Source organism: Ictalurus punctatus, chromosome 10 (assembly GCF_001660625.3).
Source record: "Ictalurus punctatus breed USDA103 chromosome 10, Coco_2.0, whole genome shotgun sequence".
NCBI classification, from domain to species: Eukaryota; Metazoa; Chordata; class Actinopteri; order Siluriformes; family Ictaluridae; genus Ictalurus; species Ictalurus punctatus.
The window spans coordinates 11,375,464-11,391,900 of record NC_030425.2 but is presented as its reverse complement, the minus strand read 5'-3'; the positions used below and the strand labels follow the sequence as shown (position 1 = coordinate 11,391,900).

At 37.8% G+C, this 16,437-nt stretch overlaps 3 protein-coding genes across 3 annotated transcripts; all 3 read right to left on the bottom strand.

Moving 5' to 3' along the window:
* Positions 1-3,114: 3,114 nt before the first annotated feature.
* Positions 3,115-6,824, bottom strand: LOC108270536 (fetuin-B). The gene is made up of 7 exons (XM_017477343.2): positions 6,525-6,824; positions 5,419-5,532; positions 5,202-5,280; positions 4,946-5,112; positions 4,763-4,873; positions 4,481-4,639; positions 3,115-3,799 (listed from the first exon to the last, which is right to left on the bottom strand). Exons 1-7 carry the CDS (start codon positions 6,723-6,725, stop codon positions 3,614-3,616), a joined length of 1,017 nt encoding a protein of 338 aa, XP_017332832.1. The 5' UTR covers positions 6,726-6,824; the 3' UTR covers positions 3,115-3,613.
* A 2,826-nt stretch (positions 6,825-9,650) lies between these two features.
* On the bottom strand, positions 9,651-12,115 carry fetub (fetuin B). Its single transcript, XM_017477293.3, has 7 exons — positions 11,785-12,115; positions 11,543-11,656; positions 11,361-11,448; positions 11,069-11,235; positions 10,842-10,955; positions 10,564-10,650; positions 9,651-10,472 (listed from the first exon to the last, which is right to left on the bottom strand). Exons 1-7 carry the CDS (start codon positions 11,977-11,979, stop codon positions 9,741-9,743), a joined length of 1,497 nt encoding a protein of 498 aa, XP_017332782.1. The 5' UTR covers positions 11,980-12,115; the 3' UTR covers positions 9,651-9,740.
* A 2,015-nt stretch (positions 12,116-14,130) lies between these two features.
* Positions 14,131-16,437, bottom strand: ahsg1 (alpha-2-HS-glycoprotein 1). The gene is made up of 7 exons (XM_017479029.3): positions 16,202-16,437; positions 15,969-16,088; positions 15,800-15,884; positions 15,510-15,676; positions 15,246-15,365; positions 15,034-15,108; positions 14,131-14,931 (listed from the first exon to the last, which is right to left on the bottom strand). Exons 1-7 carry the CDS (start codon positions 16,367-16,369, stop codon positions 14,296-14,298), a joined length of 1,371 nt encoding a protein of 456 aa, XP_017334518.1. The 5' UTR covers positions 16,370-16,437; the 3' UTR covers positions 14,131-14,295.

The window sequence follows — 16,437 nt, the reverse complement described above, 5'->3', positions numbered from 1 at the left end:
TTAAAACGTGACAGTACTTGTATCGGAAGTACAGAGGTTGCAACTCTTCCGGACCTGATGGGGGCAGCAAATACGCGCAAGTGTTTTAGTCGGTCCATGTGTGGTGAAGAAGAAGAAGAAGAAGAAGAAGAAGAACGCATACAAGCACACGGGGGAAACTACAGAAGATTAGTTTACCTCGTTGAGAGGAAAAGAGAGGAAAGCTAGTATCGGTTTCTGGTGTGAAACCGATGCTTTCGTTCATTTCAAACAAAGCAAGGAAACACCTGGAATTTGGCGAAGCACCTGAAAGACCCCCCCCCCCCCCCCCCGCTCTCTCTCTCTCTCTCTCTCTCTCTCTCTCTCTCTGCCAGTATCAGCCAGAGGAGGATGTCCTCCAGGAGTTTATTTTATTTAATTTTTTTAATTTTATACCACCGACTACTAGATTTTTGGTATCGTGACATCCCTAGTAGACCCACGTCCAATTCTAAGTTGATTCATAACATTTCCAGTTGACTGGAACGTCTTAATTATTCCCCTGATGGTGGAAATGGGCATTTTCGATACTTGTGCTATTTTCTTATAACCACTTCCCATTTTATGAAGCCCCTTTTGCCGCACATCACAGCTATATTTCTTCGTCTTACCCATTGTTGTGAATGACTAAGCTAATTTGGTCTATGTGTTACCTCATATTTATACCCCTGTGCAACAGGAAGTCATGGTTGAACAACTATTCCTAGTCACCCAGGTGTACTAAAAAAAAAAAATTTAAATATCAATGGGAATAAACTTATACTGTAAACTATATTTTTCTCATATGAATTTGTAGGGGGTGCCAATAATTTTTGAACACATATTTAACAAATACTTTTTTGATAAACCTGTGTTGTGTTTGAAATTTTTTTATATCAATGAGAGCAGAGTATTTCTGTGATTTTTTTGAACAAAAGATCAACATTTTTCACAGCCTTCTTTGCTCATATTTACCAAGGGTGCCAATATTAGTGGATGGCACTGTAATCCTGTATAAAAATATATTTACATGCATATTACTACATAAAAAATGCCTGATGCCCATTTGTCATGTATGCACCAACCTGTGGCACAACAAGCTCAAATTTCACTGGAGAATGTGGAGCAGAGCGGTAATTTCCTGGTCTAATTCATGAATGTGTTGAAAACTACATAGCCAGTCTGTTTTCTTTTTTTTTTAAACAAAGGTGAAATGGTTAAAATAAAAAAAAAAGACGACGAGTATCCCTCTTTCTAGTCCGAACAGACAAATTTACATATTTAGAAGTCGCATTAATGGTAAGTAGTGTACAATTTACTCTTACTTACCTGCTGCATCTTGTTTTGATTTACCATTTGATGAAACTATCATAGTTGGTTAAATCAATGGTTCCCAAACTTTTCCAGGACAAGGCCCCCCAAATGGCATTAAAATTTGTCCGAGGCCCCCCTTTTGCAAGATGTCTTTAAAACACATTAAAAATACAGACTTTTGAATATATCCCCCTTTTTATTAATAATTACATCTTACATCTTTACATTACATTAGGAATTGATTGTGTGTGTGTGTGTGTGTGTGTGTGTGTGTGTGTGTGTATGTGTGTGTGTGTGTGTGTGTGTGTGTGTCTGAGAGTGAGAAAGAGAAAACATACATTTATTTATTTTTCACACCAAATTGTTGAGGCCCCCCGGGCACCCCCTGCCGGCCCACATTTTGAAAACCACTGGGTTAAATGACACCCACGTGCCACCTACAGGCCTATTAGGTGAAGTGCAGGCTGCTAGGTCAAGAACACGCAAACGGCCAAATGATTACCATTCCATTCCATTCCATTCCATTTTCTACACCGCTTAATCCTTTTCAGGGTCACGGGGAAACCTGGAACCTATCCCAGGGAGCATCGGGCACAAGGCGGGGTATACCCTGGACATGGTGCCAATCCATCGCAGGGCACAATCACATACACATTCACACACCCACTCATACACTACGGACACTTTGGACATCAAATGGTCACCACTTTTTATAATTATGCAATAAGAATAAGAAGAAGACATATATAAAAACATCAAAAATATGTTGACTTTTCTCTGGCTCTTTAAAGAAAAAAAAAAAAGTTTTTTGGCTTTAATGGCTCTGCCAGCTGAAAAGGTTCCCGACCTCTGTTGTACATTCACCCATTGGTGCTCCCGTTCAGGGTCACCACAGAGAATCAACCGTCCTCATATTTTGGTTCTGCCACAAGTTTTATGCCAGGTGCCCTTCTGATGTAACCCTCCCCATGTCCAGGTTTGGGAGCGGCACTGAGAATGCACTGGCTCATGCAGACCTCTAGTGGCTGGGGTTGGTGCCCTGATCAGGAATCAAACCCAGGCCAAGGTGGTGTGAGTGCCATGTGCTAGCCACTAGTCCAACATAATTATCAATAATCTGCTGGAAAGCTGCTCTCTTGTCTGACTGCCACCAACCTTACTGCTTGACCTGTCTACAATTAACAACAAGAAAGGAGAAAGTCAAATATGTTTACAAAGTAAGCAAAGTTTGATTTCTTTATGTGGCACTGAGAAACTTCATTTAATTTAGGATTATATGCAATTCTTTATATTTTATCTAAACATTGCAAAAAAAAAAAAAAAAAAGTCGCTAAGACCAGGGTTCCTGTTCCTAAGCATTTTGACCCAATGGTATGAGAGCACATTTAATCTAGCTCAATGTGCACAATGAATCTGTTCTGTTCCAACGTGTTTGATCTGAAACCATAGAGTTTCAAATCTGATCAATTTAATAAACACATTCTCTGTCCTGGGAACTAAATATGATCAATTGAAACATAATGAGTGGGGCTGGTGTCATTTGAAATATGTGAACTGTAGGCTGATTGGCATTTCCAAATTGCCTGTAGTATGTGAATATGTGTGCATTTGTGCCCTGCGATGGGTTGGTACCATGTCCAAGGTGTCCCCTGCCTTGTGCCCCGATTGCCCTGATATAGACTCCAGGCTCCCTTTGACCCTGGGTAAGATAAGCGGTATAGAAAATGGATGGATACATCTATAATACAATATAATATAGCAGGAAACGACAGAACCGTTATTGTGAAGAAACACAAGGCAACATACTTTTACAATTTGTTTTATTGCAGGCTGCATTTCTTTTCTACACCTGTATTTGAAAGGAACTGTACTGCTGTATCCTGATGCTGTTACCTTGGTGTTTTATATACAATAATGCTCTCCTAGATTTCAATTCATTTTTTACCTTCAGGAGTAGGAATAAAGATTAATATCAAAAGGAATTATTGCATCATAACTCCTTGTGACCAAAGGCGTTCAAGTCATCAAAATCACGAGATAGTGTTTTTGTTTTGTTTTGCTGGGCACAAGAGCTCCATTCAGTTCTAAGGGATATGACTTTATTTAGTCATCTATTAATTAGCCTATTGCTATGGTGATGCTCAAATCACTTTTGGCTTCATCCATCTACCTCGGATTCATGGATGTAGATATGCAGAATTGCTGTGCCTGCTATTATTTTCTTTTCTGAAAAATATAGCGTTGTATGGCAGAAGTGGAACGTTTTATAGTGTGGAGTGACCTTTGGTACAAGATCTTTTATTTATAGTTTCACTGACTCTAGTCCAAGGTTATGCCTCCTTTCTCCAGGGCAGTTAGGAGCAGCTGCTGGTATTCTGGGGGACACTGGGATGGGTGTAGGAGGCAGAATCAGCACAGACCCAGATGGAGTTTGGATGGTTGAAGGGTTTTTGATTGTCCTGTTGCTGTTCTCTGGTTCATTATCGAGCTGCATGACACCAAAAAAACACAGTTACTTCATCACTCTCTCTTTAAAGCTAGAATTTAATCTTATTACACCAGAGTGTTTTGGAATTCCCAAATCTGAATGGTCAGAAGGCATTGATTAAATTTCTCTAACAGCACAGCTCTGAAAATACCTCTGCCTGTAATTCAAATGAGAGGTTTATACTAATGTGTTCATTCTAATCCATTATTGTTTCTCATTCAGAGACTTGTATGGTAGACTTGCCACAAAATGATGTTCTTACCTAAAGAAAAATGTCTGCTTGATGAAGCTATCTTGAAGCAAAGCTTTCGGTTTTTTAGATGTTTATTGAACATTTTATGAAAGCAGTTTGTAACAGTCAGTAAGTTTTCCATCACTGTAATGTCTCAGGAGAGAAGACTTGGTTTCTTGGTAAGGTAAAAGAATCACTGTGTTATAACTACTATAACAGGAACTAACTTGACTCACGGAAGATCCACAAAGTTAAACATAACTATATATAAATCAATAAAAAGCATGATGAAGTGGAATGAAACCCTTTGGGATGTGCTGTTATAGGAAAATACTCAACTTCACATAAAGCTGCATTACACCACCTTGTCATGGATTATTATCCTATAACAGCACACCATGTCATGTTTCACTCCTCACATTAATCACTGATACCAGATGAACACCTACCATTTCTTGATAAAGTGAACAGCTGACACTGGTAGAAAGTTTTTTCTTAGCTTCTTCAATAGTAGTGTGTGTTCCACTGATCCAGCTGGCCTCTTTGGAGAGCATCACTTCAGGGTCATCATCAAAAGTAATATGTGATCCAGTACAGAAGCCCTTCATCTTTATTTTTTTTTAAAAAAAGATAGCAAGATAAGTATTATATGTATTATTTATGTATTATATTATATGTGTAATATGTATTATTTATAGGCACTCATAGCAATTTTTAATTGTGTTCCTTACATGTGTCCCATTCTTTGGCTGGCACTGAGTCCAGTCTACATCAGTGACTCTTTTGGCACAGTCTGTTTCCTGTATGATGAACTCAACAAAATAGGATGGGCCAACAACCCACTAGTGAAGAAAAGTCATCATGAGAATCAAGTTTTTTATGCTGAAATTTGACAGAAGGTGAATAAAACATACCTGCATGCTTGCCCCAGTTATATTTAGAAGAACAAAGTAATTAGACATGTTTGTCTCTTGGTTAAATTTTTCAAGAGAAAGATTGGCTGTCTCAACTACGATTGGATCGTCCAGGCTCTCCGTTGTTGGACAATCTGGACACGTGTCAATGATGGCAGCAGCAGGAACTGGAAATGAGGGCATTTTTTTGTTTGTTTAATGAAAATAATAACTTTTGAGGTTAAAATATAGACACAGTAACTGAAACCTAGCTTACCTTGCTGGATGGTGCAACTAAAGTTATGTAAAGTAATGTTGGTCTGAATGAAGACAGATACATCACACTTTCCGAAGACCTAAAGCATTTGTAAGTTGACATATATCATGTTTTCCCACTACACCTTATTTGATAAGGTCCTGTGCATGGCTAGTCCACGATATAGCACAGTTCAATATATTAATATGCTGACATAAAAAGTGGTATGAGAACTTACTGGAACATCTCTGATAGCCTTGATTTCACATGACTTCCATTTTCTTTTGCTGATCACATGACATTTTGTCTCCAGTACATCTATTGTCAGTCGTAAAAGGCTCTCCTCTTCCTCCTTTGAACAAAACATTTAATTGGAATGTTACTGGTAAGTTACAAACATACGATCTGGTTTTATACCACAGTGCTGTTGAATTTTGGATTCTGATTGGTCAGAACGTGTTATTATTTTTCTGTAATTGCACGGCTCTGATAGTAGTGCTGACAGTATTTAAAACGATAACAGCTCATTCCTGGTGAATGTGCTACATAATACTAACAATTGGATTAAAACATAGATATTTAAAAAAGGAACTTGTGTAATCATTGATATAGTGAAGCTTTTTGTAAGGACACATTTATTTAGCATTTATGGAAAGAGTTTCCAGTGCCTGAAATTTGTAACTGTTAGTATGTGTTCCTCCATGGGAGAGTCTTCAGGATGACTGTTCAATGACTGTGACTTCAACAGATTGTTTGTAGCTGCTATATCATAGGTGAAAACAGCAATTGTGTAATTACTGTCACTGAGGACAAATTGCTATGGTAGAAGAGGAACCAAACACTTTGTGACATGTTTCTTCTTAAGCCACATTACACCACCCCGACATTGATTATTTTCCTATAACAGCATGCGCTGTTATGTTTTCCCCCCTTAGATATCACTTGATTACCGTGAAAAACATCGTAAACAAAATACTGCATCAAACATCTGCATTTTTTTGCTGCTAACTACTATGTTATGTATACATTGACAGCATTTATTATTATATTGTAATATCTTTTTGCACTTTATTCCATACAAGTACTGCTCAGAGCTGTGCTGTCCTTTACTCTGCCTATTGCCCTGTGTTAGAAATTATTGCACTGACTTGTGCTGTTTGCACATGTTTGCAGTCCTTTGTAGCACTTTATGTAGTCCAGTGTAGGTAGCTCTGTGTTGTTTTATGTACGGTAGCACCATGGTCCTGGAGGAATGTTGTGTACTGTCCCAGCTGTATATGGTTGAAATGTCAATAAAGCCACTTGACTAAAAGAATAAAAGGAAATTAGGCAGAAACTACTCACCTTTGCATCTTGCAGGACATCATACACTCTGTTCAGAGAGAAGATGTAACCTTCCTTTCTGGCTGCATTAACTTGGTCCAGTGCCACCTCTGCTGCATTCACTACACTCGGGTCAAGGCATCCTTTTGGTTCAGGAGATGTAGTGGCACTGTGAAAGTATAAACTTATCAGTGACAAGGAGATGAATTGTATTTTTCCCATTATATCTGCTTTAGCTGAACCTGAGGAGAGAGAGAGAGAGAGAGAGAGAGAGAGAGAGGACAGAATTGCGTGTTCAATTCTACTGACACACAGCAAACCCTGAACTTTCATCTGCACCCATCAGCAAACAGCAGCATTATCTGCTATTGACCCCTTTACACATGCAGTATAGATCCTGGTTTCAAACATGCTCTGCTTTTACTGACCGTCCAGATCATATGCACAGGCAAAATGCAGCTACTGTTTCTTATTGTTTTAGCCAATTCATGTTTGCACAGTACTACAGATTTCCTTGCTGTCACCATGTGTTTAGGAATGAAGTGATTGTTCACCATGATGTAAAATGACAGCTAAAGCATTATAAAGTACTTTCATAAAAACATTGTACATGCATGTTGTAATGCACTATAATACAGGCTCTGTATAGTATCTATAAGTTCTAATGCATTAAACATCTTTTGTTAATCAAGTTTCGTGAACAGATTTAAATGTGTTATTTAATTTTCATGAATAATATCTTGCGCAGCACTATGCACCCATAGTGTATACGTATCTATACTTATCTAAAGCGCTGCAATCTCACAACATTAGTGTACACAATGTTCTAACGAATACATGCATATTATAATGTGAAACATAACCTGACATTGGCTATTAAAGGTATTATATAAACTATATTGTATAATAATTTATAAATGTTTTATAATAAAATATAAATACAGGATTCAAATTCTTTGTTTTAAATTAAGAAAACCAATTAATAAAAGCGATGAATTACTTAAACTACAATACAATATGATGGAAAATTATTTTATTGAAATGAAATGTTTTAATCACCTATGTGTGCTTTTCATGACCTGTGTTTGGCTCCGTTCTATAGATAGAACCAAGTATTTTATTATAATAATAATAATAATAATAATAATAATAATAATAATAATAATAATAATAATAAATAATCAACTTTATTTTATAAAGTGGTTTTAAAAGCAGCTTCTCAAAGCGCTGTACACAAAATAAGCAGTGCAGAGAATTTTTTTTAAAAATTATAAGTTAACAAGAACAACAACAACAACAACAATAATAATAATAATAATACTAATAATAATAATAATAATAATAATAATAATAATAAAATAAATAAATAAATAAATAAAAATAGACATCAACAGTCTAATACAAGTTTAAAAAAGTAAGTCTTGATTTGAGCTTTAAATATGTCCAAGGTCTGAGCTTAACAGACTTCCACTTCCGGAAGGTTACTGTTCTGATGGTAGGCTCACTTGGATGATACAGTTCCAGGTTAATGAAGACTGATTAATGATCCGAAGAGTCCAATGTCAACAGATGAAAACTGCGATACAAACGAGCGGTTTGCAATCACAAGATCCAGAGTATGGCCCTTGTTATGAGTTGGGTCAGTTAGAAACTGTGTGAAGTTAAAACAATCAAGTAACGACAGAAATTAATGAGCCACCACAGAGTCACTCCGGACCACAAGAATGTTAAAGTCTCCCATTCTCAACGTTGACAGGAAGTCAGTAAACTCTGACGTGTCTTAGCCTTAAGTGGTTTATAGACTGTGGCAATCAGTGCGTTTACATAGACAACAATAATCCAATGTTGACCCGATTAAGATAATACTCTGATTAAGAAACTAGCATGTAAGCAGCAATTTTTCATTACCTTAATTCTATTAAAGTCATACTCGAAGTAAACACAAATGGAATTAAACATGTGGAGTATTCCTGTTTTAGTCACATTATCGAAGTGCATTACAGACATGTACACACCTTAATCACTTCTTTATTATTGTCCAGAATTGGGCAGTCAGGGCACACTGCAATCATTCTGGAGGTAGGGGCTTTTAAACAATAGTTTGGTGTAAAACCTCTCACATACTGTATATGTTCAGTAGACCTGATGACATATTTTGAAGATTAATTTTAGGACAAATTTTTGCCAAAAGGTGAGATGGACCTTTATAGTTCCAAGGTGTCTATTTATTATGGAAGTGTACTGCAGTTACTCACCTGAATTCTTTAAAACATTTATTTCTACAGGGGTTTTTTTTTTTATTGTTGCTGTGGCTTATTTATTTATTTATTTATTTATTTATTTATTTTTGCGATACAACTTGCAGAGCTTTTGTGGGGTTTTTTCTTTTCTTTTTTTTTTTTTGCAGAAATTGCAACTGCATAAAATACTTCTTTCACAGAGACCTTTTAGCTGTACTTTAGCTGAGGACTTTGGCTGAATGCGTGATGACATCACATGACGTGTCTTGGCCAAATTCTGCCATAATTCTTTGGTAATTTTGAAAAATTGCAAGGTCCTCCAAATATTGCTGAGTTTGCTTGATTTTGCGCTCATTTCTATTATCGCAAGATCGATAAATCCTGGAGGGATTGTAGCTATGTTTATATCTGTGCTGTACATTATATTTCCTAATACTGATAGGAACGTTGACATTTTTAGAGAGTAGATTCTTTAACTTTACCATTAAACTATCTCTCCATGATCCAAGAAAGCCCTAGACTCCTCTATTAGTCAGCTTTAACTTTGGGAATTCAGAATAATTAAGAAAATGTTATATTATAACCCAGTGATTTTTATATCTATATCTATTATGATAAGGTGATTTGATTTTTATTTTTTTCCATTATTTCTATTATCATGTATCCATTTATTTGAGAATAGCAAATTATATGACTATATATGACTAAATTATATATCTATTATCAACCAGTGATTTAAAAAAAACTATTATTATTATTATTATTATTATTATTATTATTATTATACACTAATTCAATATGAAAATTGTGAATTTGTTTATTATTTAATTTATAACGTTGGAAACTTATTATATTTTTGTTTGTGCTTATAGAGGCATACATAATAGTCATCATTGATAACCAATCATTGGTTTCAAGAGATGTTTTATTGCACTGAGCACATGACTCTTCATCTGAGCTACACAGTGTGAACATCAAAAGTCTGTTCTAAAGCTTTTCATGCAGCTGGCTTGACCTCGAAGACTGGATCCTCAGCAAAGGCATCCGTGATGAGCTTTTCCTTGGTCTTGAAATCTGCTGGGCAGTTGAGGGATACAGTTTTGGGGAATTTGCCAATTACAGGCTCCGTTTGTCCTGGTATCTGTGGGTCAGGGCGCAAGGGAAGACCGGTGGGTGTGTCGGGTTTCTCATGCTGATCAGGAAAGAAAGGAAGGGTCACGGGTCTATCCAGTGATGGGAGGAGTTGAACAGTTCCCTCGGGCTTCCTCACGGTGGATTCATGTGAGTGCTGGTGGTGGTGGTGATGATGCTCGTGCTCATGGAGGTGTCCGTGCTTGTGCTCATGATCCAGTGCCAGCTCGTGATCATGCTCGTGTGTCTCACCTTCAGAGTGTCCGTAGTTGTGGTGGGCGGGGTGAATACCCTGGTCTCGCGTGTGGTTGTGGGCTTGACCATGGTGTACATGGACATGGTCATGATTATGGCTGTGTTCGTGAGAATGTGCATGACCATGGGCTTTACCATGTCCCTCATCGTGAGCATGCTTACCCTCATGCTTATGATCATGTTTGTGGTCAGCTGTGTGATCATGGTCGTGTGTAGTTGGATGGGAATGAGGGAGTGTGTGATCATGAGAGTGGTCATGTGAATGGGATGCGTCACCAGTCTTCTCATGATGATGGTCCGTCTCTCCACCAAGTAAATGGTTCTTCTTTTCCTCCTCTGCAGCCTTAAGAACAAGGTTAGGGCAACAGTTATAGCTAAATAAGTGTACTTCCTTATTACAAAATAATGGCCGTTAAAAGAATTTTGTATCTTACCTGAGGTTCATAGATTTCACACTTAGATTCCAGGTATTCGCTGCCATCGTGTGCAAGTGTGTGGCTGGCTCTGCAGAACCCTTTGTGCTGAGGATAAAAAACATAACTTTACTGCTTTGCTCTATGCTGCTTTAAAATTAGTCTAATACATATACACCAAATTGATTTTTGATTATGTTATTGAGTATTTTTGAAAAGGTTTTCACGCAGTATATATATTTTATTTTCATATCAACAACTGAATGAATAAAAAGTCTCTTTTAGGACTTCACACTTACTGCAAACTCGCAGGCCATTATGTCACATTTTGAAGCCTCAGATACATCAGTTTTGTTAGAGCAAACTGTCTCCTGAATGGTGAACTCCACACTGTACATAGTGATCAAACCACCCTAAACAAAAACAAAAACAAAAAAACATCAGATGAAATGCATAGTTTCATTCTTTCCATCATTCTTACTTTATTTTTGAAAATGTCCTTTCTGATTTTTGGACAAGTTCTTACCTGTGAGATTGCTCTTGTAATATTAAGAGGAGCAAAGTAATTTGGGAGTCCACTTTCCTTATTAAACTTCTCCAAACCCAGCTTCACTGTCTTCTCCACTTCTTTATTATCCAATGAGATTAGAGTTGGGCAGTCAGGGCACACTTGAACAATTTTGGAAGCAGAAACTGCAAAATAAAACAGGTATTTCTTTATTTCTTTATTATCTTCTATTTGCTACATTAATATCAAAATATTTGTGTAGTAGTATATTTTATGGGGTTTTTTTTTAATTTATTAATTTGATCATTACCTGGTCGGATGCTACAGCTGTATTTGTAGAGTCGAGAGACTCTTTGAGGTTTGTTTACATAGATCGCAGCCTTACACTGACCATAAACCTGGGTAGAACAACATAAAAACAAACATTATGATCTTCTGTAAATAAATTACATTTAAAGGGAAATTTGAATGGGGGAAATAGAGTGATCATACCGGGTTTTCACCAAAGTTCCTACTCTCACAGTCCTTATAACTCTTCTTACTGAGGACATGGCATTTGGTCTCGAGGATATCAATTGTTAGATAAAACACCTCTCCGGTTTCACCCTGTAAATGAAATATGATTTCTGACAACAATTCTTGAGAATACACAACACAGCTCCTCCCGGGTGTGAACTGAGAACCGGTGTTTACTAGCATATTATACAACCTCAAATACAAGCAAGCAAACTCACGTGGGGTGTCTGATGGACGTTGCTGACTCGTTCCAGGCTGAAGACATAACCCGTGGTGCGATCCTGGTTGATTTTGTCAATAGCTTCTCCAGCAACAAAGACAGTGGTTGCATCCTTGCAACAACTTGGTGGCAGGACCCCTGTAGGGGCACCATGGACACACACAAACGCCAACAACAGCATGCACTGCTTCATGGTGGAGCATCTATACCTCTATACACTTCTGATCAACGAGAAAAGAGCAATAAACTTTTATAGTCCCCTGTGATCACCCCAGCAGCAGCAGGCTTGATCATTGTGACCTCCCAGTTGGTCAACAAAGCTCCTTTTCTTCTTCGCTGAAAGGCCTCTGTGATCACATCCCATCTCTAATCAGTCAACAACCGCAATGCACTCACTGTCTCAGCTGTTTCAGCTTGCTGAGCAAAGAGTATGTTGAAACTATTGATTAGTGAGGGGATACTGGTGGCTGTTGCAACTTTCCATTGCTGACTCATAACATTTTACATTTATTTAATTGCCTTTATTTCTTTTTATCTTGTTTTCTCTTTATATCAGGAACCTTGAAAACCAGAGTTTGGACACCCCTAAGAAAATAAAAACTCTAAACATAGTGACACTCAATTTGATTATAATTACATCCTTCCATGGCTCCATTTTACCCTTGATTTAATGAAGTTGAGGATATTTTTATATGAAAGCAAACGAATGCATGCTTCTGCTGCTTGCAGTTCAAAAGGAAATAGCAAGTAAACGAGAACTTGAGTAGTCATAAAAAAAAAAACATTGCAGCCTGAGCATCATAGGCCTGTTCGAAACTTAAAATGACAAACAATGCGTGACGAGTAAACGAGTTAAATCATTTACACGTGGTCTTCTCCTGTAACTTTATCAGCATTATATCCAGATTGGGACCAATATATATATTATATACAGTATCTCACAAAAGTGAGTACACCCCTCACATTTTTGTAAATATTTGATTATATCTTTTCATGTGAAAACACTGAAGAAATGACACTTTGCTACAATGTAAAGTAGTGAGTGTACAGCTTGTGTAACGGTGTAAATTTGCTGTCCCCTCAAAATAACTCAACACACAGCCATTAATGTCTAAACCGCTGGCAACAAAAGTGAGTACACCCCTAAGTGAAAATGTGCAAATTGGGCCCAAAGTGTCAATATTTTGTGTGTTCACCATTATTTTCCAGCACTGCCTTAACCCTCTTGGGCATGGAGTTCACCAGAGCTTCACAGGTTGCCACTGGAGTCCTCTTCCACTCCTCCATGACGACATGGAGTAGAGAAAACAGTAGAGAAAACTATTTCAGAAAAGTAATCAGAACCTGATTTATTAATCAGACTAAACTAATTTGTTTTGAAGCAGTTACACTTGTCAAAAGTTGTACAGCAAACAACAAAATACTGTCAGTACTTGCATGTTGATCCTTTATGTATGTATTTATTTATTTATTTCAGAATGGAATTTTATTTGGAAAAACTCCTAAACATATTTGCCCCCAAAAACATTTTTGTTATTTAGTTATCAATCTTAAAACACTGACTGTATTAATACTTATCAGTTAACATTTCTGTTCTCTTATTCCTGTTCAAAATTCCTTGGACAACCCGATGTGGTCTTCTGCTGTTGTAGCCCATTCGCCTCAAGGATCAGTGTGTTGTTTATTCTGAAATGCAATTCTATTCCAGAGTTGTAAAGTGTGGTTATTTAAGTTACCGTAGCCCTCCTGTCAGTCTGGCCATTCAGCTTTGACATCTGTTATCAGCAAGACTTTCCACATGTAGGATTTTTCTATTTATTTTATTTTATTTTCAAAACAACAACTGTCGTTTGTGGAAAATTCCAGGAGATCAGCAGTTTCTGAAATACTCAAACCAGCCTGTCTATCAACAACACCCATGCAATTATGCGATTATGGGGTAGACCACTCATCTATAATAACTTTGCATTATTATGCATCCATATGCAATCAACATTACCGAGATCACATTTTTCCCCCATTCTGATGTTTGATGTGAACATTAACTGAAGCTCTTGAACTGTATCTGCCTGATTTTATGCACGGTGCTGCTGCCACATGATTGGCTTATTGGATAATTGCATGAATGTGCACGAGTAAAGGTGTTCCTAATAATTTGGACAGCAAATGTATATATTTAATTCCAATTGTAATGCATTGCTCTTTATGCATTCTGTCTCATCACCCATGTTATTTTCAGCTATTTATTATATTAGTGATTTATATGTGACTATGAGACTGTGACAACATTTGATCTGGTTTTGAGCTGTTTTTATTAATAATAAATGACTGAGACAGAATCAGATTGGATGGTAATAAATGAGGTTTATTTCATATACCATTTCAGTTGTTGAACAAAACCACTTGTGGCATTGTGTAAACCAGAAGCTTTATTTTATTGAAATTGCGTTTTGTCTTAACATTTCTACCTCAGATTGTATGAAAGACAAATCCTTTGCAAAGTTAAATATTAATGATGACCCCTCCTGTGGAATGAAGGAGGGAATGGGCAGATAGGATGGATGGAGGGTGGTATTTTCACAGCACCATGGCATTGCGGGAAAGAGAAATCTAGGTGTTCCTCGGATCCTGGAGGGGTAGGTTGACCATCAGGCACCCCTTGCTGTGGTGGTCGATTGGGCTTAGGGTGTGGTTTCTTGTGGTCATGGCCATGTTCTCCGTGGTCTCCATGATGAGGAGGACCCCCATGATGTGGTGGACCTCCATGATGAGGAGGACCGCCATGATGATGAGGACCTCTATGGAAACGACTTCTATTTGAACGAGTAAAACAGAATGGACGGCTTGGTGGACCGCTGGGGTTGGCGTGCACTGGATGCTCAGGCTTACCAGGACGTTTGGAGTGTCCTGGACGGGTTAAGAGCTCTCCTTCCTCCTGTCCCCCTCGCCCATGGTGCCCTGGACGTCTTTCTTGTTCCCCTCGCTCATGGTGCCCTGGACGTCTTTCATGTTCCCCTCGCTCATGGTGCCCTGGACGTCTTTCATGTTCCCCTTGGTCATGTTGCCCTGGACGGTGTGGGTGTCTTCCATGGTGCCCACAGTGCTTTCCATGATGGAATGGAGGATGTGGGTGATGTGTTGTGTTCTGTTAGAGAGCATAACAAAATAACAATGTATATCACAGCTAGTAAGAAAATACCTTAAACCTAATATAAAAGTTTAAATAAATAAACAATACTGTACATACCTGGACATCATAAATCTCACAGTTTACAGTCAAGTCACCATTTCCAAGTTGCGTGGATTTGCAGAATCCATGATGCTTTAAGGATGAGAGGAAATACATTAATGTACTCATTCACATTAAAAGGCAGAATTTTTTTTAATGATAACATGGTACTATTTAATTTGGTGCTATGTATAAAGAGAAAATGACTTTAAGGGAATGAGTGTTCTTACAGCTTCATTGGGACATTTTTGCTTGCAAGCAGGTTTTTCTTCATTTTTCACATTGTCTGAACACTCAGTCTCTACTATGGCAAACTCAGCAAAGTTGGACATTCCAAATTTCATGTTATGCTGGAGAGGCAGACAACAAAAAGCACTGTACAAACTGAAGAATGGGGTTAGATACTTCATCTTACCATCTAAGGAAACGGAATAAAACATGTACATGTACATACTGTGTCATGCTTGGCTTTCATCAAGATAAACTGTCCCTACCTGGGTACTCAGTCTGCCAACTTCTAATAGTTTAAAATAGGAGGCTTGGTTGGACTCCTTGTTGAACTTCTCAATGGCAGCTTTTACACTCTCCAAGCCCTGAGGATCATGCAAGGGCAGAAGAGTCAGGCAATCAGGGCAGCTGCGTAGTAGTTGTTCACTTGAAGCTGGGTAAACACCACAAAATACATCACCAGTCAGCCAGATTTAAAATATTCCTGCTTTAATTAGTGCACTAAAATTTTGGTGTTGAAACTAAAAGAAATATATGATATAAGTAGCAGATGTACCTGGCTCAGTATCGCAGATTAACTGTGCAATGCCTGGTTTTTCCCCACCATCACAGAGCGTGACATTGCACTTTGCTATTACTGGCTTCAAGGCAAAGAAGTTAATTTAGTGGAAATTCATGTAATGCTAATGCACTGAAGTAAAAAATAGGTTGTAACTTAAGCTTACTGTCTCATAGTCCTTCCTTTCCTCGCATTCATTATAAGGCTTGGGGTTCACAATATGGCACTTGGTCTCCTTTAACGTCAATACCAGTAAAGTTTGATATGAAGGCAGACCTAGTAAACTCTGCAAAGGGTCACAGGTCGTTTAAAAGTATGTAAACTTTTATCATGTACAAATACAGGCACATAGGATGTTTTAAAAATAGTTTTTTGTTCACTGACTTCATTTATACTCACCACGTCCTCTGTGTAGCTGAATAGTTTGAACTTGTATCCATGATGGTGTAGTTTGTTAATCAGGTATTCTGCTTCATCAGCTTTCTCGCTTGCATTAAGCTTATAGAATGAGGGGTCGGTGGCAAACAGCCCCTGGAACAGCACTGCTAGAATTAAGAGTCCTCTCATGGCACAAAGTAGAGTTCAGAGTCAAGCTACAATCACAAGACTGAGACTGCAAGGTCCATGGCTCTGTA